At 48.6% G+C, this 27,252-nt stretch overlaps 1 protein-coding gene across 1 annotated transcript in view; it reads right to left on the bottom strand.

The window, feature by feature from the left end:
* Positions 1-25,888, bottom strand: part of ext1b (exostosin glycosyltransferase 1b) — a 90,846-nt gene extending 64,958 nt beyond the window's left edge. The window contains 1 exon segment of the mRNA XM_034546092.1: positions 24,213-25,888. Coding sequence (XP_034401983.1) covers positions 24,213-25,156 — 944 coding nt within the window. The 5' untranslated portion in view covers positions 25,157-25,888.
* Positions 25,889-27,252: the final 1,364 nt, after the last annotated feature.

The raw sequence follows: 27,252 nt of genomic DNA, 5'->3' as shown, positions 1-27,252 counted from the left end.
AAGGAAAATAAACTCTGGAGCACGGCCGAAGTAATCAGACTGAAAAGGAGCCTTTGTGTCGGGCGTGCCAAGATGCATGCGCGGGAGGCGACAACTAAAAGAGAGGAATATGGGGAAATACAATATGTATGTGAGAGAGAGAAAGACGGCGGGGAGATGAAATTAAGGAGGAATGAAAATAGGATTACGCGCGTGAGGGTGCCGGTTAAAGAGGGAGTTGGGGGGGTAATTCGAGATGATGACGAAAACTCCCGTTCTGGCGTTCCCAATGCGAGACACCGAGACGGGGGAAACGTGATGCTCTATGCGCTTGGTAAGTATAGGCCAGAGCCAGAGTGGATGTATGCAGATGTCTGACATGTCTCCCATATTGAGACGGGACAGGGGGGGATAAAATTGTCTGACTGGAAAGTCAAATAAAAAAGGAGGAGGGTGGGAGGGGGGGGAATGGAAACGGAGAGGAAGTCTTAAAATGTTATTTAAAAAATTATAGCCGTCTCTGTCACCGTCTGCTCATGTCGTGTAAAAGCGGCCGACCGCATGGCCGCATTAGCCAAGGACGGTTCAGCGCGCGCGTGGGGGGAGGGGGGGGGCACACAAACAAAAACAGAGATAGAAAAGAGAGCCGGGCAGGCTGGGTTTTCACTTAGCGGTGAATTTAAAAGCATGCGAGTGTTGTCAGAAAGAGAGAAGGGGGGGGACTAAACAGGGAGAGGGAGACTTCCCGAAAGATGACGGTGTGGTCTTTTGAGTGTCTTAACCGCGCAGTCGCTCCCACCGCAGATCAAAGGCTGAGAAGTGGCTTGGCTCTCAGCGGCATTAAGTCACGTTAAGCCCAGACGGAGGCCATACACATGCTCCCACAAATAAAGCTGGCTGGGATTAGACCGACAATGGCCCACAGTGAGTCACAGGCTTTTTAAACCGGGTCAGACCGCAGTCACACAGGCAGGAGGGGGAGAGAGGGAGAGATAGAGAGAGCACAGGAAACCAAATGGGATGAACTGCTTAAGGTGTGCTTGATTTAATTCACTTTGTGTACCGAAAACACTTTGTGTGTGTGTGTGTGTGTGTGTGTGTGTGTGTGTCTGTGTGTGTGTGTGTGTGTGTGTTTAACAAAAGTTGCCGCCGTGCCCTTTTATGTAGCGAGAGTGAGGGTGAAGGTGTCGAGGTCAAGGGTGGGGAATGCGTTCGTAATTGTTACCACGTGTTTTAAAGCTTTCGGAAGTTTGGAAATCGTGAAAAGATTTCACACCCGACACTCGTGGTTACCGTGGTTAAAGGGGCAGTGTTCAGCGAACAGAGCATTATAATTTGGCGTTAACAGTCTATTATTTTACTTTGATCTTTTCTTCTGTCGAGGTTTTCAGATCATTCCCAGGGGCGTTCCTTAAATTCACGTTCAAACATTCGTACAATTTCGGTTGCGTCTGGTATGCACCTGCATGATGACGCTGCTACACATACAGTGTGTGTATATATATATATATATATACACACACACTTCCTTCTAGTCTGTAAAACATGCAATAAATTAGACGCCAGTTGGAATTCTCCCAGTTACTTCTGCAGACACCAGACTGCATTGACTAAAAGCAGAACACGAGTTTAATTACGTCTTTTCATAACAATGTGAACTTATTTGCTAACGTGCTTCACACCCTTATTGCCGAGCTTAGTCCGGTAGTCTGCGTCACGGCTTCTTGCTCACGGCTGAGTGGGCGTTTCCATTTGAGAGGCGTGGCAAGAGAAGGCACATAGATCCGTCCTTTAAAGCAGCCTCTGGGAACCAGTGATTGTTCCCGGTGAATCACCCGAGCAAAAGGCAATCTGAATCCAGTCCGGGACTGGCGGACTCGCAATGAAAGCTACGGCGGAGAAAGATAATAACGTGGTGTGTGAATATTTGCAGGAGAAGAAAGCGAAGAAGAAACATGATAGTATCAAAACTGTGTTTTCATTAAAAAAAAAAAAAAAAAACGTTAACAAATATCAAACTACAACTACAAGCCGTGACGCAGGCTACCGGACTAAGCTCGGCAATAAGGGTGTGAAGCACGTGAGCGCTAGTCAACGTTAGCAAATAAGTTCCCATTGTTATGAAAAGACGTAATTAAACTCGTGTTCTGCTTTTAGTCAATGCAGTCTGGTGTCTGAGAAGAAAGCAGAAGTAACTGGGAGAATTCCAACTGCCGTCTAATTTATTGCATGTTTTACACAGACTCTTCTTTCCCCTCACTTAAATTTATAAAATGTTTCCATCAGTAAAAAAAAAAAATCTATTGGTCGAGCATATCATTGCCCCAGCACCCACAGCCTCATAGCGTACATCCACTCTAGAGTGGGGCTTTAAAAAGAGACTTGGCAGGGGAAGTAAAAACAACAACAATTCACTTCAAGACCACTTTCATGACCGGCGGTGAAGGGTTAGACTGACTGACGCTCACTCAAAAGCAAAGAGAGATGGAAAAACGCACAAAAAGGTCGTCGAACTGCATTGAAGTTAATAAAAAAACATCGTCACACAAACCCACTCTCACACACACAAAAAGGTGCCTTGTGTGTCACTGGGCTGTCATCGTCCGCATTAAGACACCCGAGAACCGCGACGCACTCGGACTCGCCAACGCTACCCGTCAGCACCAATAAAGCTACCACACACACACACACACACACACAGTAACGCACACGCTGTTCCTGACACACGGATGAAAACAGAGGCGGGGGAGAGGGGAGCATGGACGGTGGCTTTAAATATCGATGTGATGAAAGGGCGAGGGCTCTCCGAGCGGATTCACAGGAAAGAAAGGAAGACAGTTAAGGGGGGGGTGGGGGAGAGCAACAACAACACCAGGGGGGGATCAAAGGGGCCGTTACAGAGTCGATCCCTCGTTGGACTGTTTGAGAACTGGTGGCTGTCAGCAGGCGTGAGAGCAAACAGACAAATGTGACGCAGGGACACACACACACACACACAGTTATCTGTCACACACACTTTTCTCTCTCGAATTCACATCCGTCTGTCTCCTCTTGCATCGCTGCGACCGGTCCCTTTCGATAGGATTTGGTAATATGGAAATATTGATCAGAGCGGCTTCGAGCAAACTAAAAACGTGCCGGCTTATAAAAGGAGCGGCGTGTGGGATCCAGTGGCATTCGGTGGTCTTCGGGTAACGTCAAAATGCAAACGCCTCTCTCTGGAGCTAGTTTTTAGTTGTGTCCATTCTGGTCTAAATGTTCTTTTAAACATGGCGGACTCTCTGAAGAGGACCTGCTACCGATGGAGACACAAACAGATCATTCCTAGCCAGCCGAAACACGGCGATTCTTTTTTGTCAGGCGATGATCCGCTAAAGAAAAACCCATTTACGGATATTATATTTCATTTCTGGCAATAAATTCCCCTAAATGCTACACACTGATGCGTACACGGTTCAGGGAGGATTGTGTGCGTGGTTCAAGACGACATCAACAGACTCCAAGATGACCCTATATCTAACAAAGCCGATCAGCGGTGCACTGAACATTCTGCGTAGGAGTCAGGGTTGCACACTGGAGCTGGTATGCACATAAGTGTGTGTGTTGTTGTTGTTTAGTTTTTTTTTCCACACTCATTTTTCAAAGAGGTCAATATCTCATCTATTCAAAAGTGAAGCAAATCTCAAACACACAAAAGGACGCCTTGGCCAGGCGAACAGAAGCGACGCGTCCCGCCCCCACGCTAATAATCAATGTGAAAGCTGACATTTCCCCGACCCTCTCCTGGAAGGAAAACAGCAGCACATTGAACCGAGTAATTCAACCAAGCAGTTTGTGCCAGGGCCACAACAGAAGCCCGCCCCCCCCTCTGTTTTAATTTCCTCTTTTAAATATCGTGTGTCTGGGTCCTCGTCTTCCCCCTGGCAAAAAAAACCAAAACACCACCTATTGTTCCACATCTGGGCTCTGAAGGAGCGTGGTGGCGAGGCCCACTCTATTGCTGCCCATCGACTGGGCCCATGAGGTAAGTTAGCCTGACACAGTCCTCCACAAATACAGTACACAGGAGGGGGGATGGAGGCAGGATACTGAATACATGCCCCCCCCCCTCCCCTTGTGTGTGGGCATTGGTTGATGGGTTGCAAGGCAAAGAGCTTCCCCCTGCTTTGTAGAAGTGTGGTTGGTTTCTCTCCCTCACACACAAACACACACACAGGCTTTTCTCATCTCATAGCAGAGACACACGCTGGGATACACACAGCGCACACATATAAAGCATCGGGCCTCATGCTGCTCAGGTCTGGGAGGAATTGCTCACTCTCAGCAGCAGTCCCTCAGGACGTTAAAAGCCAAAGACAGACGGACGGACACACACACACACACACACACGTCGTGGATCACCGGAAAAGCCCTCCTTATTTACTGTGTAGTCTTGGAACCAAACACGGACATCAGTTTAAAATGTGCACATTTTAAAGTTGTTGAATGGTTAGAAGGCTTCTCATGAATGCTTCCAGAACCCCTGCGGAGCATTCGGGTGGCAACAGACGGACCTCAACTTCAGCGGCGGTGGAAATATTTGATGTTTGGCCAACGTAATCCTTTGTTCCAGGTGACGTCATACCACCGGGTATAGCTCCATAACTTCCTCAAATAAAGACCTTGAGGTCACCCAGCAGCTGACGTTAGATGTTGGTCACAGAATATGGCAAATGTGATGCTAACAGCTTTAGCAGCATTAACATCACATTTGGGGGCCTGATTCTACCTGATAGTTTATGTATTATCGTCTGTCTGGACTGGCAATTTATTAAAAAAAGGGATATATATATATATACACACACAAAAATATATATATATAAACATATTTAAATAAATATATATTTTCAGTGCTCCGTTTATATTTGAGTGTCCAAATTCTCGGTGTGGAATTTACACGCTGTACAATGCCCACAAATATTCCTCACAATGCAACAAACAATAAGCAGTGTTCATCCCATATCTGCTTACAATCCCACAATTCAACGGTACGCGCGTCAGAGACGACGATTACCAACTGTCCTTAAATTTAGGTCTGGCATGTAAAGTAGCGAGCACCTACGGCGCAGCCAGCGGTGTATGAGGAATGAGGAACAAGGGAACAAGGGAGCCTTTTCAGATGCAGCCTCTGCGATTACCTCGTCTCCATTCACTTCTTTGAACTTTGAGGTCTAAAACGCATCTGTGTGTGTCACATCGCCATGACAGCAGATATCAGCTAATAAGGCCAAAGAGGAGCTCACTGGCTCACTGCAGATACCAGCGGAGGAGCTTTTTGGGGTTTGTTGGTTTGTTTGTTGCGTATGTAACTAGGCGATTCATCAAATCACAACTACAATGTGCAGATTGCGGAGCTACTTTCCTGATTTAGTCATTCTTTGGCGATTCCAGCCTCCTCTGTCCTCTCCTCGGTCCGTTATATACGATGATGCTCACAGCATCTCGCCGTCGGTGCGTTTTCTACGCAGGTGTGTTTAATAGCTGGAATAAAAAAGGCGGATTTAGTGGCCTATATAAACGCGGCCTCCCGGCTGGCAATCGGCTAGCTGCAGCGTGCAGCCTCGGGTTGTTTCGCAGGTCGAAAGGGTGAAGAGAAAAAAAAAAAAAAGCTGCAGCTCTCTGGTAGGAAACCAGATGCAGTTTCAGGCGAGTCCAACATGGAGGTAAAGTTACATAGCGCTGCTCCCTTCCAGCCGTGGGAGCCTTTGTTGCATGTTAGGCTTGGGAAGGTATCAAGGTACTCCGGTATACCAGGACATTTAGAAACATGTGTAATGTATTTTAAAGATGTCTTTTAAACTCAAATGCATCACATATAAGTAAACCCCTTGAGGGAGTAACTTAATGAGTAGATTTAACGAGTTACCGAAGCTGGCAACAACTTGGGCCCTGAGGCATACTTAAGGTGGGCTGACATTTAAGGTGGACCAGCTATTCTCATTTTAGTGACGAGTTTTACTACGCATGCATCGTCACAAATGGACCCCAAAAAAAATAAAATAAAAAGGGAATCGGATTAGCCGCATTCAAAACAGGAATCTGTCGGAGGACCACACGGAACCGCTTCAAGCTAAGAGCTTAATGAGAAAATATTGGCTCGGCTGTTTCTGAATTGAATGGAGAAGATGTTTAGCCGCTCTCCCTCTCTCCGACAATATGCCGGTAATTGGATAATAAACTCTACCTTGATGGAGAGCTGAGAATATTGTGGTTTTTCTGTCTTCGGCACAGTAAAGGTCCGAGTGTGATGGGCTTACAGGCGGCTGCTGGGGATACTGAGTGCATCGTGATGGGTCGGCGTCGCTCTGTTTCTCGCTCGCCCTTCTCGCTTTCGCTCCCCTCCCCGCTCGCACGTTTTCCACCCCCACCCCCCGACCCATCACTTCTCTGTCTTCTGAGTCATGCAGCTAGCGAGCGGACTGTTTTGTCCAGGTCTATTTTTGGATGTCATGCTGTGGAAGAGGAAAAAGGAAGAAAAAAAAGAAAAGAAGATTAAAAACAGAAGGAGAGAGAAAGAGGGGACATTTCCCGGCGGCTTAAGGATCGAGGAAACCGTTTTATTCCCCCCTCAAAAAAATAATAAAGAAAAGATAGTCAGGAAAAAAAGGGGGCGATATATTTAAACACACGCCAACATTACAAAGCGCTAAAACCCAGAACCATTCCACATCTCCCACACTCAGCGGCAGAAAGCCACCGACTGCATTATAGCGAGCCCACAGCTGCTTGCAGCCCGATCGATAACTGAACCTGATAACCATTTAACAAATAGATTTTTTGAAATGGAGCTTTGAATGGATGAAGGCGGCTTGATGTTTTATGTTTCATACTCAGTGAAACTTTACCAAGCTCCCCCCCTCCCCCTCTCTGTAATAATTCTCTCTTATTTTTTTTTTCACCTCGTGCTCTGATAATCCCAAAAAGTATTTTTGGACGCTCATGCAATTAACCCGCTTTTGTGACGCAATGAATGGGGGGGGGGGCACAAAAGGAGGTTTTGCTGAACAAATCTTTCAAGCCCGTGAAGCTGCTTGAAGCAGCCGAACCCCTCAGCTAGACGTGGGAAACCATCGGATCGCTCACGTTTTCTCCCCTCTCGTTACGACCCGTGACCTCGGAAACCCGACGCCAGCCGCCCTCCCTTTGATAAATGCGAGAAATCGAGAAATCACCTCAACTCGACCGACGCTCTGGGGGTCATCCTTCCTCCCGCTGGATCACTCCTGGCTGAGATATGCCACTGTCTTCTCAGGTCACCAAGTTCCTCTTCCTCCGTTGCCAGAGAGGTCACGGTAGGTTCAGGTGTGGCCCTGTGAGGAGTAATCTGACTCACAAGCGGGGCTTTGCGACTCGTGATTTACGTGGAAACGTGAGGAGACGCGGGACAGAGTGCTGGATGTGTTCTCTCCTGGAGCAGCGGCAGCAACTATTTATTTCTGCTGCCGGGCGGTGAAAAAAAGAAAAGGATGGGTCCCCGCGGATCAGCCCAAAAGCCCAAGAATGTGACTTCTCACACGACGGCTGCGCCAAGCTTTGAGCTTTGATCCCCGACTGTAGAGAAAGTCGGATTTTCCGGCACAGTGAGTGACGGGCCGGCCGGGAAAAAAAAATGTGTGTGTTCGTTCGTGTGTGTGTGCAAGAGGGTTAGGTAGGGAGACGAGGTACAAGGACGAGAGGGAAGGGGGCGGGGGATGTAGATGGTAACACAAATTCTCATTTTTCAACCCCATTTTTCTGCTTTTCTCCCTCCCCTCCCCTCCCCTCAGTCATTCATTTATTGGCCACTGCTGGCTAAAAAGCTTTTCTCAATGGAGAGGCCGAGGGGCTCAGACTCGTCTCTCTCTGGGGGCTTTTTGAAGGAAGCACTGTACCAGAGACGGAAGGACATAGATTCCCCGGACAAGCCCGGGGAACAATGGCGGTGACGTGGCGTAACTAATCGATAGGAGAAAAGGGCCAACTTGGGGACGGGGTCAGGGCTCTGGATGCGACAGGGCCCCAGGGTTCCACTCTCCTTCCCTCCCCCAGCGTGCATCCTTTGATACGCTAAACAATCGGCGGCGAACAAGTCCGCACCTCGGCTCGCCCCTCGAGACACCGGGCTAATTTCTGTCTGGCGCGGCGCTCGGTTCACCCAGGCCAGATGTTTTTCCATCACAGGACGCTGGTGTTGATGGAGGGAAAAGAGCCTGAGAACAGGCAGATTAGGGCAGCTAAAACATTTTTGGGAGATATTGTGTTCCCAATCATTAACAGCAGAAGACTGGCAGCTTGGCATCACTAAAATATTTGGTTGTTTCTTTACCAAGGGCTCATTTGTCCTCACGCCAAAAGATGAAATTCATTTGCACATGACAGCGATGCCAAATCCTGTGGCTGAATATAGACTTTGAAGTTCTTACCGATCCATTACGTAATATCAGACTATTGTCTCCGTTTGACATGTCGTACCTTTTTGTATACTTTAAATGTCGACGTGCTGTTCCAGCATATTTTCCCCGACGAACCCTGGATGGAACCCAGTCGTGTGTTTTTAATTCACATGTTTATACGTATCGCATTCGAAAAGCTAGACGGAAATGGACAGAATGTGATGAAACCAAACGCTCGCTTGAGGTGGTACAAACTGCGGTTAAATGGCCATGGCGACTCGCGACCTCTACTTCCTCTACTACTGTTTTCTTTTTTGGAGCCTTTATAGCACATACTTCGGACCGAGCTACGCTGTAGCCGAGTTTATTGGCTGCAGTCCAGTTGATGGAAATCAATTTTAAGTAACGAGACGATTCCTACCAACGTGAAACTTGAAAGTAAGTCATGATGTTGAGTACGGAAACGGAAACGTCGCCTTCAGTCATTGAACTCATCTCTGTGCCATGTTCCCCGTGTGTGTGTCTTCAATGGAGCTTGCATGTCGTTGTGTTCTTTGGAGGAATCTCCATTTGCTTCCTGCTCTGGATTCTCATCATAAAACAATCTCCCCGGTAATTTCCAAGACTCCTTTCATGCTTCCATGGGGTTCGTCCTTCCACAGCTCACCAATTTCTAGCTCTGCTGAAGTTTTTTTCTTCTTTTTAGGAATTGTTTTAGGAACTCTGCTCTGAGTGTTGGTTCCTGGGTCGTGGTTACTGGTTACTGGTACCTCCTGACAAAGTAGTTCCAAGTGGAGTCTGCAGTTTCCAATTGTGTCAAGCTTGTGCTTCAGACGGAAAGTAGGCAAGCAGGGTACCGCTACTACCAGTATGTTGAAAGGAGTTATGTAGCCGTCTGCCTGTCTAGTCTACAAAAACAAGTGAGATGAAGAGGAAGTGTGGGCGAGCGAGAGGCGGCGAGTGAGATAAAAAAAAACGTAATGCCATTTGCTAATTGCCTCGATGTGGCTACATACGGAAAAGAGGAAAACAACGACCACACAAAGCACTCTGAAGATCCGCACGATAGAGACAGCCGTCTCTCGTCTCTTGGCCATGTATCCTTCTTAACAACGATTCAATTAAAGCCGTTTTTGATGTCTTCTGATATGCGAAAGTAAGTCATCAAAGCGAGCTCTTTAAACCAGTGTTCTGAGACGACCACGGAAATGTGCTCAGGCTCTTGAGACTTTTGGTCCAAAAATGGGCAAGAATTACCTTCCGAAGGCCAGATTTCCTCTTTACATCTTAATTAATATAGGCAGAGCCTGGCTCAAGTAAAGAAAGAAAAGAACACCCACCCCAAAAGAAAAAATATAATCCAAATGACCCTGAGGTTAGCTCCAACCACACTGGCTGAAACAGCTGATGGCCTGCGCAATGTTGTGGCTTTACACAAACACAAACACACACACACACACACACACACACACACACACACAGCCTCTGTGGTCTGGTGGTGTTCAGTAACACACATGCTCTCTGTTTATGTCGAGCCCGGAGGCCTCGTGTGGTCTGCCTCGCTGACACCCCTGCACACCAACCCCTCTCAGTCCCCCGGGCTCCCCCCCATCAAATAATGTTCTCCAAGTTTCAATGTATTATGTATTATCAAGCTATGTTCTGTATATATTTGGGCTGCAGACGCAGAGATAACCACACATTTGGTTACGCCCAGCGCCACAGGCTCACAGTGTGTAGTTCTGTGTGCGTGCAGTCAGTCCGTCTGTTTTATGCCTCGGTTTATTTCTCTTTCTTCCCTCCACCCGCTGTTAATCTCCTCTTTTCCACCATCTCCCCTTCTCTCTCTCTGACGTGTCTCATTTCGCAGTCTATTGTTGGAGGCCAGCGAGTTTCCTGGGGAGCCGGCCGGGCCTGGAAACACAAGCGGGGGTCGGCGCGGTCGCAGCCGAGCGTGACGGATACAATAACCCCTGCAGCGGAAGCGCCCATGTGCTAAATTACTGCCACAAATGTTCTTCCATCAGGCCACCGCGGGACCGGCGGGGCCACTCGGCTACCTCGAGCCCCCGACGCACTTTCCCTTTTCCCGTCGCATAATTGCGCGGTGACCAAGTGCGTCCAACAAGCCAAGCTCCACTTAGAGAGGTGGGATGAGGTTGATGGGAGGATAATAGGGGAGCGGAAGATTTAGACCGGTCAGGACTCCAATCGGGTGTGTTTTCGGGAAGCTTGTGACCGCGGTGCTGCAAGCAAACACCAGTATAAACAGGGTGTCGCAAGGTCAGGTTTTCTAGCAAGATTAGACGAAAACTCCATAAAAAGTTCGGCCAAAATAACCAACTTTTTTGTAAGGACACCCCAGTTTATTTTGGTCGCCAAAAAAAAGGAATATGAATACCGGTTTTTAATACTTTGAACACGCTGGAAGTCAACAGCTGTATTTAATCTATTTGGGTAAAGTGTAATATAATTCAGGGTTCTATAATAAGGGTTGCCGTTGTCAAGCAATTGGAGGCCATCAGAGGCAAAAAATGAGGGATAGCAAACAGCCAAATGTGCCTCAAGAAATATATATACATATATATATATAATTTATTTTTTATGAGACGATGGACGTGCGTGAGAAAGCGCTACAAACATAAAGCAGTTTGTTTAGAAGAAGAGACCTTCGGCGGCTTCTCCTTTGTCATTTCCCCCATTCTCTGATTCAAACATGTTCACCTTCCTTCCTGCAGCCACAACAGCTATTGTTTGCAAAGTGCGTGTGTGTGTGTGTGTGTGTGTGTGTGTGTGTCTGTGCCGCTTCACACCTCCCATTCACATCTCCACAAACCCATCCCGTCAGCACCCGCGTCACAATCACAGCGGCTGGAAACGACGTGCGACCGCCAACGTCACGCACGTCTCGTCAACTACACGCAAACATTCAAATGGTAGGCGTTTCTGAAGCTGGGGCCCATATTTAGACTGGGGTAAGTGTGTCTATTGTTATAAGTTGCAGTGAGATGTAGCGGGGAGGAAATGAGAAGGATAAACATAATGCTGGCTTGTCTTAAATGTGAAAATGTAGATGTCTTGCATAAAAAACAAAGTTCCAATGTCCCTCCACAGAGTCTGATGGTAGAAGCCCTGTCAGAGTGTTTAAAGCATCATGGGACGTTTTTCATTTCATCTCCACATGAAATGAAAAACTCTGTTGGAAGACACTGATGAGCGGCCCGACATTACCCTTGTATGCTCTTAGTGACGAGGATGCGCGCTCGCTGATTGCCATATTGATTCATAAATGGTTAATGTGCTCCTGCCGTCTGATTAACTGAACCATTAACACAACCCATTAAGGTTCGAAGCTCGTTTTGCCATGGTGAAACTTTCCTGGGAGGGAAAAGCCCGGGGCATCCAGAGGGGAAGGGCTCTCCGCTGAGATGGTAAGTGCTCCGTAACAACAGGGAACTAAACATGATTTGATCACGTACCGAAAGGTCTCATGTACAGTTAAAAAGGATCTTTCACATTCACACGGTTCAGTGCGCAGACATGCAGGCTCACAATTCCCCCCCCCTCGTCGTCGACGTCGTGCCGGCAAATAAGAGCATGAATTACCATGCAGTAATGAGAAATGCCACCACGACCGAGAAGACTCATGGAGAGACAGGAGAGACAGGCCAACCAATGAGGAGCGCACCTACAAACGAGTGTGGGGTGTGGGGTGGGGGTACCAGCTGCTCTTGGCACGACGGACAAGCCTTTTCATTGGCAGGCCAGGTTTTTAGTCGCTGTAATCCATGTTTATTGTGTGTGTGTTTGTGTGTGTGTGTGTGTGTGTGTGTTCACACGCGCATCCATCCGTGCAGTAACTAACTGATAAGGAGCGTCAGCCTGACACATGTGGCCTTGATAAAGGTTACGTTGGGTAATGGTATCTGACAATCTTTAACTAGGCAGCGCGGTTAGTCCAACAGTCTGATCTGAAGAAGAAAAGAAGACACCCTTCAAGGTTTGAACAGGAAGTGACATATAAAAATAAATAAAAAAGTAAGAAAAGAAACAGTTCATTTATGAGTTTGAATGAAGGAAAAGATATGTGGAAAAAAACATTTGAGTGGCTCCAAAAAAAAAGGCAAAATCACAATCTGAAAGTGCAGCGTATAAAATATGCATCCTGAGTGCCCCTTGACTTAACACCCTGTGAAGTGGTAAAAATGTATAATGCAGCCGCCCCTCAAGACGTCAGGTGATGTTAACAGCGTTGATGTGATTAGCAGATAGCCGGGCTAGCCGGCGCTAAATGGCGCCTTTTTCAATCCGGTTAGCTTTAAAAAAGTGGCGCTGACCCCAACTCGGACACACGGGAATTTACTATGGAAAAATAAAAGAAGTTGTAATACATTATTAAGAGTACAGGATGAGGGACCAACACCGTCTCCACTGATAAGGCCATATTTTATTGATGAACAGGGAGCGTTTGACACAGATTTCTCCGCCCTGTTCACGCACTCAGAAGAGCGAGTGCACACTCCGACACAGATGTGGGGATTAAATGTCGTAACTCACCTCGACATGTAAACTCAAAGTGCTGATGAAGTCGGCGGAAACATTTGAACGTGGCCATATTGAAAAACTGAACAGAGAAGTCGAGCCTTTCGTGTGCTTTAGACAGCGCCACTAAAAAAAGGCGCGCGCCATTCATTTGCAAGTCGATATATTTTTATTCGAACTGTCTTCTGTGTCAACGCAGCGGTGAGAAAGCAATGTACTTTTTTTTCCTTCCGAGAATAAGATAAAAAGGCATCAACCAATCACGTTGGGCGAAACACAGCTAGCCAAAGCGTTCGCTTTCGTGTACAACACATAGAGGCCCTGTACTCCAAAATGTGCAGCTCGTACCACGCCTTCCGTTCTTGCCTTTCACAACGAAAGCCCTCAACATACGCTGCGTAACTGTTTACCAATGGAAACTCAAATCCACTCGTAGAAATCCCCACAGTAGCTCAGGCTATACAACAGTATACCTCAGCTCTGGTTCAAAGGGATTCTGGGTAGTTGGTCCTCGGCCTTCGCAAATCGATCCAAACCTTTTATTGACCTGAAGTGTTGCACGTGTGGCAAATTGGCTTCACTGCCAGCATGAATAGTGTTGGTCTGTAAAGGACTTCAACAGAGCAGATTTATATATATATATATATATATATATATATATATATATATATATATATATATATAAATAAATAATAAAAAAAACAAACAGGGGCAGACGTTCTTTAAAACACAATTTGGAGTAAAAAGAAACACTGTAAAAGGAGCTAAGCTCTAGCTTCAAATGAGTCAAAGGAGGAGAAGAAACAGTCTCACACTGGTGGAAGTGGTTCAACGAGACGGTGCAGATGTTTGTTTATTTTACAACACGCCACAAACTCCCAACGTGTAATGAAGACGATTGCGGCCTTTTCTCTTTCTGCGTGCCCAGAGCACGGACTCTGATCACAGCTGCACCGAGCTGTTTGTAAGGCATCCGTGCACCAGTAGCCCTCCATGAGGGGGCCGCGTGTGCTACATGAAAAGGAGACGAGTCAGATGTGACGACCGGTTCAGACGCCGGGCAAAATCTACGAGAGGCTTCACAGACCGGAGCAACTTTCCCCCTTCCATTTCATCTCTCCGTGCACCACAGAGACCATGCCGGCGTCTGATCCGCAGTTATAGTTGGTGTAATAGAATTCGTTGTATTAAACACAAGTGCTGCTGCGGAGGGAGACGTCTTTATCACCAACATCAACGAGTGGAAACGGGCTCTGATCAAACCGTGGAGGAAGTCAAGATATGCAAGTGGTACGGATCAAGTTATTACAATAGATGGAATGAGAAAAGGAGATGCTTAAGATTTTTTTGGGGGGGGAGGGGGGGGGTTTCCGGATTTATTTTTAAAAGGGATTTAAAAAACGCGTCGCAGAGCCCTTAGATGTACTCGCCTCAGCCGTCCCAAAATATACGGCAGCTGGGAAATGCGAAGCGATGCATCTATTTTGTGTGTGTGTGTGTGTGTGTGTGGTGGGGGGGGGGGGTTGATGTAGTCCGTCTGTTCCAGTTCCCAAAAAAAAAAACTCCTGTGTCGTCCCCTAAAAAGCTTATCAGCATCCAAAGATGCCACCAGGCTTTTGAGGCTCATTTCAGTCTCGCTTCATCCTCCACATTAAATGCAATTTATTGAATAATGAATCCCCTCTGCTCCTCCGACCGTGTGAACTCGGTAAATTCACTCAGCTTTCAACACTCTTCGCCCCCCCCCCCAAAAAAAAAACAGGCCTTCAAGGTCACTCTCTAAACCTGGATGGAATTCAAATGAAATGTTCTCCAAATCAAAAAAGCGTGCCGCTTGGTGAAAATATTGGTGAAATCCTGAGCATGACTGCTCCCGTTACAAGGATGGTATGGCCTGTGCTGCACTGTACGTCTGCATGGTTATATGTGGACACGCTACCTAATATCAAGAGCCACAAAAAAACATGACGAAAAAGAAAGAAGAAGCTCCTCTTGCTGATACATAATTCATGTGTTGTAGCTTCTGGGGGTTCCACATGAGCGGCCACAGTTAGAGCTAGCGCCGGGTTTCGGCCAAACAAGATGCTGCTGAGTATGTGTGTGTGTGTGTACGTGCATGTGTGTGTTTGTGTACAGGGAGGCAGGAGCCAGCCAGGGGGATGGTTGCCTGACGGCTTAAAAAGACGAGCATTCACCGAGGAAAGCGGGAGAAAAAAATAAAAAATAAAGTGGGAATGGAAGGAGGCGCCACTGAATCAGCACTACCTTGCTAAAGGGGGAAGGCCCGGCAGCATTGCACAGCAACGCACATATGCAGCCGTCGTTGCACGATTTAACACACACACACACACACACACACACACACACACACACACACACACACACACACACACACACACACACACACCTCGGACTGCAGTGTAAACCTAACACGTACTTGTCTGGATTTCAGTCTGTCCCCAGGTCGGCTACAGTGCAAACCTTTTGCAGATACTCAGACAGGGAAGAGGGTTCCTCCGCTTTCCGGGACAAAATACACATGCTAAATAAGGAAAAAGGTGACACGCATGCAATAAATAGCAGGTATATTCAAAGAGTATTAGCTCAGGCTCTCCTTAAGCTCCTGGAAAAAAAGGAAGGTCCCAGTCGGGTATAAGTGTGTGTTTAAAGATAGCGAGCTATGTAGCTCTGAGCAAATAGTCTCCAGTCACCAGATACCCCACACACTCTACACTGGGCCCACAAGCAAATAGAAGAGCTTCCTTTCTCTCTCTCTCTCTCTCACTCACACACACACACACAAAACCGGAGGAGAATTTGACCCATCACCTCAATATAGAAGCGATGACACTAAAAAACACTTTGAGGGGATCACAACCCTAAAACCTCACTATTTAAAACCTGTTTTGCCAGCCACTCAATACATCACCACGACGTATCACGTTTTTTATGATTCTATGTAAGCCAGGGTGTCACTTTCTTCAATAATTCAAAGTAACTCATGGAGAGTCATTTATAAATGAATGGCCAGTTTGTGGGTGATGTATTCCCATTTAAAAAGGGACAACTCTGGCGTGAACTAAAATGATACAAAAACCCACCCCCGTATCCTTTTTGGTGCCATTCCTACATTTGCAGTTGGTACAGGAACTCCTAAACTGAAGTCCACTCAACCCCAAGTGCATCTCAACCGTGGCTGATAATGAATACTGCTAATTAAGTCTGGTTCCATGAATTTATAGCCAAGAGGCAACTGGCACATCCATCGGAAATGTGTCTTGACGTAAGGGGAAAAGACACCCGTTACAATCTGACACGGGGAGCCGCCTATAGCGCATAGAAGCCGGAGCATCTGGAAGAACCCCTCCTCGCCACGCTCACCTGTCTCGCTTTCAGACAGCCGGAGAGCCGAGTGAGCGAGCTAGCTGCGAAGGCAAAGTTGCAGGCGCTTGGAAAAACAAAGTGCTGTCGTGTTACAACTTTCCGGGGGAAATAAACACTTAAATTCAACCCCCGCGAAAAAGGAAACGCACACCGTCGAGCTGCTAAACAAAGCGGGGTGCTCTCTCTCTCTTCTCCCTTTACCTCACTGCCTCCGATTCTTGATGGGATCACTGGCTGTTGCCACTGAAGCTCTTTTTCCTCTATTTTTCCTTTTTGGGGGGGGGGGGGGTTGCTTTGATAGCAGGGATGCGGTTGGATAGACACCACCAAAGCCACTGAAACGGGAAGATTGTCCCACTGCTTGGTGATAAGAGCCACAGAAAAAGGCAGAAAAGGCCGCCGGATATCAGCTAAACAGGAATATATATATATATATATATATATACACACACACATATATATATATATACACACACACATACATACATACTGCTGTTGAAAGATGCCACTAAACCACTGAATCGCTGAGGAAATGACTCACAATAAAATGCCCTTATTCTTAAAATGTTTCCGTCTATGACGCAACGAGACGGCCCAGAGCCAACGCTGGCGAGCTTCTTTTTTTCCGGACTCTTTCCACATGCATGCAGAATTAAAGAGTTGTGTAAGTGGGCTCTTTCAGGCGGTGGGAGTGCGAGACAGAAGAGACGGCATAAAAAGACAAGAAGTGAAAATGTGAGTTGGGAACAGCGTGGAGAAGAAAAGGCAGGAAGAAATTGGAGAGAAGGAGAGTGGGCGTCAATTTTAAATATCTAACAGAAGCTGCACTTTGTCCCACACTGCCTCCCCCAAAAAACAACCATGCACTCCTTCCTTCCCCTTAAGGTGAAAAGGAGGCCCCGTCAAGCTCTTGAATAAACGCCACCAAACAAACTGTCAGGGGAAACTGGGAAGAATCGGCGGAACATCAAAATGATTCTTTCCTTCCTCCAATCACACGCCCACGCTCCGGACATACCGAGACTCGCCTCGGTGAGACCAGACGCCTTCTTCCCTTGCAACCGTCTCCTCCTCCTCCTCCTCCAGTTAGATTTGGCTCAGCCGCCGATCCGTGAAGGGCCGTGGACTCTGCCAAACCAGGACATGGCTGTCGATGGCAGGGGCTGCGAGAGCGGCTGTTGTTGCCTGTTGTAGCCGCCAGCGTCCATCGCGGTAGAGGCGCGCGAGGAAGAGAGGCCACGGCGGACAGGGAGAGTCGGGGTTGTTGGAGAGGGAGTGACACACAAGGGAGTGAAAGGGGACCGTATGGGAAGGCTGCAGTGTCAACAAGGCACAAGGGATCCCTCTGGAAAGACAGCAAACTTTGGTACAATAGGACCCCTTTTGGAGCACCCGGGGGCCAACCCCAACTTTTACACCCCACGGGAGTGGGAGTCAAAGAGAGCTATAAAGCATGATGAACTGGCCAGGGGAATGAGCCCTTCCATCAGCCAGATCTGCTCCAACAAAACCCCCATTCTCTCCTCCGAGTCCTGGCCCCTTAAACGTTGAGCCAGGCACACATTCTTCAGTGACATAATGCTTTTTTAAGCTATTGCTCTCTTCAACTCCCCCACCTCACCTCACCTCCTCACCCTTAGCCCTCCCCATACCCTCCCTCCTCCTTTTGCCAATCACTATTTAAATATGAATACCAGCCGAGGGGTTGAGTGTTTGTTTTTGCTCCCGTGGCGGTGAGAAGTGAGGGAGGGAGGTCAACGCGCAAGCTGCCGTCACCATTGAAGTGCCGGCAGTCGGTGCTCGCTGAACGGCCTCTTGGGGCCATAAAAAGTAGCTACTACTACTACTCTCCTCCTTTTCCCCAGCGGAGCTGCTGTAAAACGCCCTGAGGGAGTCACGGAGCTCACGGGAGGCGAGGTCTGCGACGACTGCCGACACCGATGAGTCTGTGCAGATCTCTTTAACAGCGTGTGTACCCGCCACAGAACAGGCCGGAGTTTTCTGAGATAACCCCGTTTCAGATCATGTTGTCGTTTCCCCACGGGTATTTCTTATGCATTCAAACGCAAACATAGACATTTTGGTCGGTACAGGTATGCGTCAAAATGCAACAACAATTTCAAAACACTGCAGCAGCTGAACGTGGGAATGCTGGAATGACGGAGTGTGCTCGGAGCAGAGTTGCCCCCTGTCTCAGCATGCCCCTTGCCACGGAAATGAAGACAGAGATTTTTTATTTTTGTTAACACTTTGTCTCTCGACATAAAATGAAAAGGGAAAAAAAAAGGACAGATGTCAGAACTTATCGTACTCTCCAGAACCTGCAGACACATCTTCCTCAGCGAGGAATTTAATGAGAAGCCAATCACGTGATCATCACCGGTTTATCATTTATTCATTTTTTTTGCCTCAGTGTCTGGTTTAATTGAGATCACAAAAACCCAATCGGCTTCGCCCTCTCTCGCCTTCCCAAACAAACTGAGCTGCTGCTCACTCACCTGTCGGCATGCAAACTTTTTACCGTATCGGCACTAGTTAAGGATGATGGTGCTTCAAGAGTGACACAAAATAAAGAGAGAAAGGGGGAAGGGGTGGGGACGACTTTTACTACCGTGTCAGTGCCAATTATAAATTCATCCCTGTAAAACATTTCCTGACAGTTGGGAGGAAAGAAGGTTTGATGCCTTGTTATCCACTCACTCTTTAAATGACCGCTTTGGCGAGCACAACAAGCATTCGGACCCAGTTGTTTTCTCCAAACAGGTGGAAGTGGGCCACTTTTGATAGAGGAAATGATTCCAGGGGGGCCGGCCCACTGCTGTGCTAACGCCTCTCATCGATTCTTTTTGTGTGTGTGTGTGTGTGTGTGTGGTGGGGACCATCCCAGCTGATCAATCTCAACACCAACTAGCTGGCAGCTGGCCTGGGAGGAGGTCCTTTCCTCCCTCCCTCGCTCCAACCCCCCCTCCACCAGGCCAGGGGCAGCTTGGCTGTGCTGGTAATCCCTCAATGAAATGTGGGTCAGTGCGTTGGGCTTTGCCTTCGTCACTCAGTGAGGGGACAGACAGCGGGGTCTCGACCCCGGCCATCCTGCGTGCACTCGAACTCACGCAAAAAGACTGAGACGCAGACACACACACACGAGATTAGTCGAGTCGGAATGATTAGAAGATTAATAGAGTAGTTGACTAACAGAAAATAAATGAACAGCGTGCGAGTGTCTGCTGGGACAGTAAACTCAAGTTAGTTGTTGCATTTTGCAAAGCTGGTGACAAAACAAGACATTTGAAGACGTTGCCTTTGGATCTGGGTGTGGACCAAACAGTTAATCAAGAATATGATCGATCCGACAACAAAAAAAGATCGTAACTCCTCATTTAGGTTTATCACCAGAGACTGTGTCTGCTGAGAGACACCAGTTCTAGAAGAAACAGACGCGGCGCCAGACGGGAGCCATTGCAAAAAAAAACATATACTGCCAAGTTGACTTCTCTCACGTAACGGTGACACAGTGACTCGCCCCAGATAAAAAACAAACAAGGCTGACGCAACTGGAAAGCACAAACGAGACGGTTAAAATGAGGCCGGAGGGAGACTGAGATAATGAAAGTCGGGGGGGTATGTGAGAAGTATGGATGGCCTGATAAGAAGTCACGCGCCTAAAATCCGTCCACACAAACACTGCCCTCAAACTTATTATCCTCCGCATCATTAACATTCACCATCACGAGCTTGGGACTAAAATGGAGAGCAGGCAATCATGAAATATTCATGATTTATTAATTCGGACCACCGAAACACAAACAATGGCAACCCGGGGAGCAGCGACGCCCCTCTCCTGCGAGATGGAAACGTGACTGTGGCACTCTCCATAATCTCCGACGGGAGTCTGCTATCAGGCGGCGGCGTTCAGGTGAATGCCGGTAGTCCCACTCAGAATAGTTTTTTACTGAGATACGGTGGAGAGGAAGTGTTGCTGGTTTTCTTCACTTGGCCCAGATCGGCTACTGCCTCCCAGTCTGTGGCAGTGTGTCAACAAAATGTCAACCGCAGCGTCGTCGTTAAAAGAAGGGGGAGAAACAAAAAAAAGAGAAGGGAAATGGAAATGTGGCGGAGAGCCATCTCCAGCTAAATCACATCAGTGTTTCCATGTTGTTAGGAGGAGAGGGAAGGAGGGAGGGAGAGAGGGAGGAGAGGGAGGGGAGGGGAGGGGAGGGGAAAGTAAAGAAACCAAAAAGTAAAGGGAGGGAAGGTATGGGAAAGCAGGAGACGTGGAAACTAAAAAAAGGGATGACGGCTTTTCTTCCTCTTTTCTCCCTCTCATGACCACTCGACGCACTTTGTGAAAATTAAAGTGCGATGGCGCTTGGTTCGACGTTACCGTCGTTGACTCCTAATGGGGAAGAAGAAGAAAAAAATCCTGGACTCTCCCATTTCTTGCACCCCGAAAGACTATTATCACTCAATCTCACACCCAGTTGCGCTTTTCCTTCCTTCCTTAAAAAAAAAAAAACCCACACACTTCCAGGCATCTTCTGCATCTCCGGTTGACTTTACCTTTCAATACCCCCCCCCCCCTCCACACACTTCCCGTCATCGCTCTTACACTCTCTTTTCGAGTCCCTCGGGTGACCTTGAGCGGCGGCTGCCAGTGAAGTAGCTAAAGTACAAAGTCAATACGTGCCAACAATGCTGGTTAAGTATTAAATGGGGGATGATGACGCTGCTGTTAGCCAGAGGGAAGCTCAACAGCGAGCAAACAAAAAGCTATGTGTGCAGCCGGCCTTTAAATGGAACACTTAATAGATATAATGATGCCACTCGTGACAGTTGATGCACTTTTCAGTTGTGCAGGACAATCTGCTCGCCGGTGGAATATAATAATACTTACGTCCTGTGTTTACTGTGGATGGCGTTTTGCCCTCTCGAGGTGACACGGGACAACGAAACCTCGGCGCCGGAAATGATTAAGTATCGAAACGAGGAAGTCCACAAAACAAGACTTCCTATTTCAAAAGAAATAAGTGTATTCTCCATAAAATGAGATCACGCCGAGATGGAAACAGTAAATGTTACAGATCTAGAAGGAGGGAGGTGTGCGCCAGGAAAGGAGGTTTAGTCACCACGGGGCCTACCGTCACGCTCAACGTGGCATTCCCCCCCCCCCATTCCCCAATTGTCGGGCCTGTAACAGCCTTTCACTGTCTGCTCCCAAGGATCATTGTCAGCCGTGCTGAAAACTCACTGGATAATGTATCAGTGAATGGGCCCTTTCATCAGCGCTTGGCCATGGAAGTGGACTGGAGTGACTCCAATTGAAAGCTATTGCAGCTAAGAAAATCAATTGAATAAATGCACGCAGCGTGACGCGTGTATGTGTGTGTGGGAGTGGATTCAAGTGCCTATAGACCAGCTACTAGTCTGCCCTCCTGCTGCTGATGCATTCCTTTGGAGAGCAACATTCCTCTGGAAGGCAACAAGGTCAAAGGTCACGAGGCGAAGGTGAGCCTGGCCGTAGCATGGCCACCAGCCGTGGCAGGGAGCGTATATTCATGTGCGTTTGTGTCGGGCAGGGTGGATGGATGTGTGCGGACCATAGACTGCGAGAGAAGAGAAGGCCCGAGCGACCCCGCGTCCCTCCCATTGCATTCATACGCCACTCAAAGAGCATCCAGGTCTGTACGTGTAGCACTGCATAGCCCAGCCGGCCTTGGCAAGGCTCCCTCCTCAGCCGCAAAACAGCTGCTCTGACACGTGTGTGTGAATTCCTGAGTCTGCACCACAGCGGTCCACCGCCTGTCCGCCCTCCCATGAAAGCAGAGCGCCGAGACCGGCCGGGCTAGAAGCGGATACCGTTCACCCAAGGGAGCTACGTCAGTAGGTAGCTTGGGTAGCTTTTTTTTTTAAAGCAAAAGCACGGGGGCCGGCACTCGAAAGGGTTTGAATTAGACTCAAATGAAAGGCATCGCTTTGATTAAATCTGAACAGGCTGCTAAATCATAACAAAGAAAAGAAAAAAGGGAAAAAAAAAAGGCTTTAAAGTGTATTATTTTCACTGTGTTGCTAGGTGACAAAGTAAGCTAGCAATCTAAAATAATTTAAAAAAACACCGCCTCCTCAATTCTTAAACAACATGTAATAAGCATGCCGAGTGCAGTAAAAGCGTTGTGTGGAGAAGTAAATGGATTCATGGAGTTTGAGGCGGGTACAGAAATCAAATGCAGTGTCGATGCTGGAAATGAAATGACTAACAGGCGGCGGTATTGATCAGAACTAAATCAGCCGCGAAGCCCACTGCAGCGGAAAGTGAGAGCTGCGAGAGAGCTTGAGTTCCCTGAACTCACCGAGATATGTTCCAGAGACGGCAGAGGACACCGCCAGGAAAACGAGGGCCCTGATTTGCTGGGAGGGGTGTGGGGGGGGCTGTGCCGTGAGCAGGGCAGAGCAGGGCAGTCAGGCAGCGACTGGAATGTCAGATAATGGATGGCGTATCTCTGCAGGTGACGCCGAAGCCCAAGGCATCCGGGGGAGAGACGGCGAGGATGAAGGAATGACGGATGGATAGACAAGTGTGTGCTCGTAAAGTTTTGTTAGAGCTGCTCTTTTTTCCTTCTTCTTCCACCACATCAAAAAAAAGGGGGCATGTTTTAGAGTTCACTTCGAGTTCAAGAAGAGTCCCTTCCCCTCGCATGCCGATGTGCGTTTGGTTAAACCCCACCTCCCCCCCCCCCCCCCCCCCTTAACCGTGACATGAAGTGTGTATGTGTGTGTGTATACAGGGAAACCAACACACACCCACTAATAGGAACAATGTCGACACGTGCCGTTAACACACCTCCGAGTCCATCCAGGCTTCCGAAGGGGGGGTGGGGGGGAGGCCCGGGCCACCGATAACCGCCGTCACTCACAGAGACATGAACCTGGCAGAGGGGTTCGCTACGTAAACCTCAGACACCAAGCACTGTCGCTACTGAAACACAGCAAGCGCTCAGCTGCAGCTGCTGATCCCCAAGGGAGGGGGGGGGGGGGGACCATTAATTACCACCTTGACATAACGGTAGACCTCCAAAAATTAGAGGTAATCAACTAGCCCCGGGGGCTAAGTGGGAAGGATGGCACTAACGCTCGGGAATGAAGGTGATAATTAACCTATTACGGCTGATTTATTCGCACTAAATCACTTTGTACTTTCAACCAAACTCGTTCACACGCCAGTCCGAGCGCACAAACTTCACTGTGTGAGCGCCTCCTGCTTTTTATTTTACAAGGTCACCGGAGTGGAGCGGTTCCAGCAGTTTTTCCACGCGAGAGCTCCCACCTGGAGCACTTTTCACTACGTTTGCACGTTGTGGTGTTTGCGCCCTTTGCCGATCGCACGGCTGCAAACATCAAAACGTGTCCCTGCATTATCCTGGTGTGAGGGCCGCCGTGGTCCCACGGGGTGGAGGTGGAAGGTGATGGAGATGGAGGAGGAGGAGGGAGGGAGGGAGGGAGGGAGGGAGGGGGTTAAATTCCTTCATAGGAAAGGAGGGAAGGGGAGGGTTGTCCGGGGAGCTGATAAGACTTTCACTCAGCATTTGAAAGGGAGCACGGCGGGTCTGAACCAGCCACGTTGTGGGACCACAAGAACCTGGTCAACTGTGACCCTGCAGCTTGGGGGGGGGGTCTTTACAAAGGCTCCCATACAATGATGGGTTATAATGCTGCTTTATGAGTCTAGATTTTATAAAGAGTTATATATTTGGTGCAATTGCTTAAATCGCCATGTTCAGTTTGGGAAAGACATGGCCACACACGTTTTTTTTGGGGTGTGACAGCTCCAGAAGCCTGGATCACGTACCGAAAAGTTTGAGCTCATCCAAAGAAACAACCCCCCCCCAAATCGAACCAACTTACTTGTCGTACTCCGCGTTGTCCTTGTCGCAGCGCGCGTCCTTGTGCTTCTGCCAGTCCTTGCCGTGCTTGCAGGTGGTGAGCAGCACCACGTCCTCGGCGTTGTGCACGTGGTGCAAGGCATTCCTGGTGTCCGAGCCGATGCCCGTCAGATAGCGCTTCCCCTTGAACACCAGCACGTACTTGCGGAGCGGCGGGATGGCGTTGTACTTGAGGAAGCCCCGGTCCCCGCCGGTCCGCGCGTGCTCCTTGGAGAACAGCGGGATGGACACGTCGAAGTTGGGCCGGAAGTTTTCGGTGCTGATGCTGGCCTTGGCCAACATGGCCTGGCCGATGTCGAAGCCCAGGTCTTCCGTGTAGTCCGGCCACGTCCCCGAGTACAGGTTGAATATGAGGTGGTTCCTCCCGTCGTTCCACAGGGGCAGGCTCTGCACCTTGGTCTTCAGGTTGTGGACGTACTGCGGGGACAGCTGGTCCCGGTCCAGAGTGTCCAGACTCAGGATGAACAGACACGCCTGCCCGGGGTCCGAGGTGTAAAACCTGGAGCCCTCGATGGTCGACAAGATGTTCTGGTAGCTCTCGGAGATCTTCTCCCCCTTCTGCTGCGGGTACACGTACACTTTGAATCCGTTCCGTTGGCACGGAGCGAAGTCGAAGCAGGAGTCCACGCGGCACCGCTTGCCCTTGTAGACGCTCGCGGTGCCGTCCCTCTTCTGCCGCGGCGATATGTGCAGGTTGTACTCCTCCGTGTCCGTATGGCCCACGGGCGAGAAAAGGTGTAACGGGTCCGAGAAGTGCGGCCAGGGCTGGTCGGGTCGGTACCCGGTCCGGCTGCGGTCATGCCGGCTCCTGCTCGCCGCTGGAAGTTGGACCCCTCCGAGGTAGGAGAGAAGCAGCAGACATGCGCCGGCGGAGAGCAGGATCAGGTAGCGTTTTTTGGCCTGCATGTGTCCTGGCGACGGGGGCAAGTTGTTTGGGAATAAAAACAGCAAAGTGGCCCGAAGTGAGGCTCTCACCAACCCCGGCTACACCGCTCCATCCTCCGGCAGCCTCCACTGATCCCCAAACCCCCGTCTGCGTATTCGGTTCCCAAATCCAGCAATTGATCCAGTGCATGTGGGCGATTTGTGGTGTGTGTGTGTGTGTGTGTGTGTGTGTGTGTTAAAAGTACTGTCCCGTTCTCCCTCTTCTGTAGAGTTTCACCATATCGCACGGGCGCCTACGGCGAGATTGAGTTGCCTAATAATATAAATATAAAAAATAAAAAGCTTCCGTGCTGCCCGGACCCACTCGGACACAATCACAAGCGGCGGCTCTCTTCGCCGGCGTGTCTCGTCGCCCTCATCCAGGCAGCCTGTATGGAGCTCTTCAACCGGGGGAGAAAAAACAAACTGTCCGACAGCCGTCTGGGAACTCTTTCTCTCTCTCTCCCCCCAGACGAGCAGCGTCAGGGGTCCCCGAGGCTCTCCCAGTTTCGGGGGGGAAGGTAAACCCCCGGTTCGGACGTTAAACTCGGTACCACACTGACCGGGGGGGGGGGCGGGGGGAGCGTCAAGACCCAGTCGGTGCGGCCGCCGCGCTTGAATCCAAATGCCTCCTCCGGCTGAATTCGTCCTATTCCCCCCCCTGTTGTATCACTCCATGGTCCCGTGTGAAGGGATCGCCCCCCAAAAAAAAAAAAAAAAAAAGACACACACACACAAAAAAAAAAAAAGCCGGGGGGGGGGTAGAGATGCAGCTCGCTCAGCGGTACAACTGTAACCGGACGAATCCCTGCATTTCTCTTCTTGTGTATCACAACCTCCACACACACTGCCCTCGTACGCGCCGATAGAACATGGGGAGGAGGTGGTGGAGGGAGGGAGAGAAAAACAAAACACACACACACCGGCGAGGGGGGGGGGGGCGGGGGGAGCCACGCAACCACGCGAAGTTCTCCGGTCCGACACGAGGCAAACAAACGCCGGGCAGATAGCGGAGGAAACGTTGCGAAAGGACGGGATTCCTCGGCTCCTAGTGTCCAATTACCGAGTGCTCGCTCGTCCCCGGTTGTTAGTCCGTAACATTCCAATCCCGACACGACTGCAGCTGAGGCGCCGTCCCATCCATGCCCACCGGCGCCGCTGATTGGTCGGTCTCCGGGAACGGAAGAGGCGGGCCTTTTGTGTTGGGAGAAGGGGGGGGGGGGGGGTGCACCCATTCATAACCAGGGTCCTCCGCATGTGTGCATATTATCTAATTGTGAGCCGATACGTATGGAAGTAGTTTGGAGATCTTTAGAAATATTTACATTACATTGTGATGTCATTGTTGCCTTACTCTCATCATTTATGGTTATGGTAAGCTTTTACTTGTGTATTACACATATGTGCTCTGGTTAGGGTTTATCTCTGTGCTATATAATAATCTTGTTTTCATTGTCTCCATAAAGCAGCCTATACTTGGGTCGTTATTATTATTTTTACTACAGCATGCTCTATAAACTGTCTTTACTTGATGGTTTCTGGGACTGATATTCACCGTTCTTTAACCTTTATGTGTCCAGTTTTGATCTCGCAGCTGTAAATATTGCGATAAAGAGTGAGGAAAAACATTTTTTTCCTTCATATTCAGCACCATACGGTGGATGTTAGAGTGGAGGCATACACACCTGTGTGTGCATTTCTTTATTTGTAATACTTTTTAATGTCCTTTCCAATAACCCACTAAAGGCACAGTGTACATTAACAAAGTCTATTAATATTGACCACATACTTTCGTTTGTACATAGAATTGTGCACCTATCATTCATTAATTCATTTGTGAATCATGTTATATTCCATTTTCTGACTTTCATGTCACAAACGGCAACAGGGTTACAAGTTCATTTCGTTTCATATTCAGCACAGGTAGCATAATAGCATACCATATTACTTATTTGTTTGTTTGTGTCAGAGCTTATCGTACCATATTAAGAAACCTTGACAACAATAAGAGATAAAATAAGATAAGATAAGATAATCCTTTATTAGTCCCTCAGTGGGGAAATTACAGGATTACAGCA

The sequence above is a fragment of the Cyclopterus lumpus genome, chromosome 11 (genome assembly GCF_009769545.1).
Source record: "Cyclopterus lumpus isolate fCycLum1 chromosome 11, fCycLum1.pri, whole genome shotgun sequence".
Taxonomy (NCBI): domain Eukaryota; kingdom Metazoa; phylum Chordata; class Actinopteri; order Perciformes; family Cyclopteridae; genus Cyclopterus; species Cyclopterus lumpus.
The sequence above is the reverse complement of the archived record's forward strand: the minus strand, read 5'-3'. Positions and strand labels throughout refer to the sequence as shown.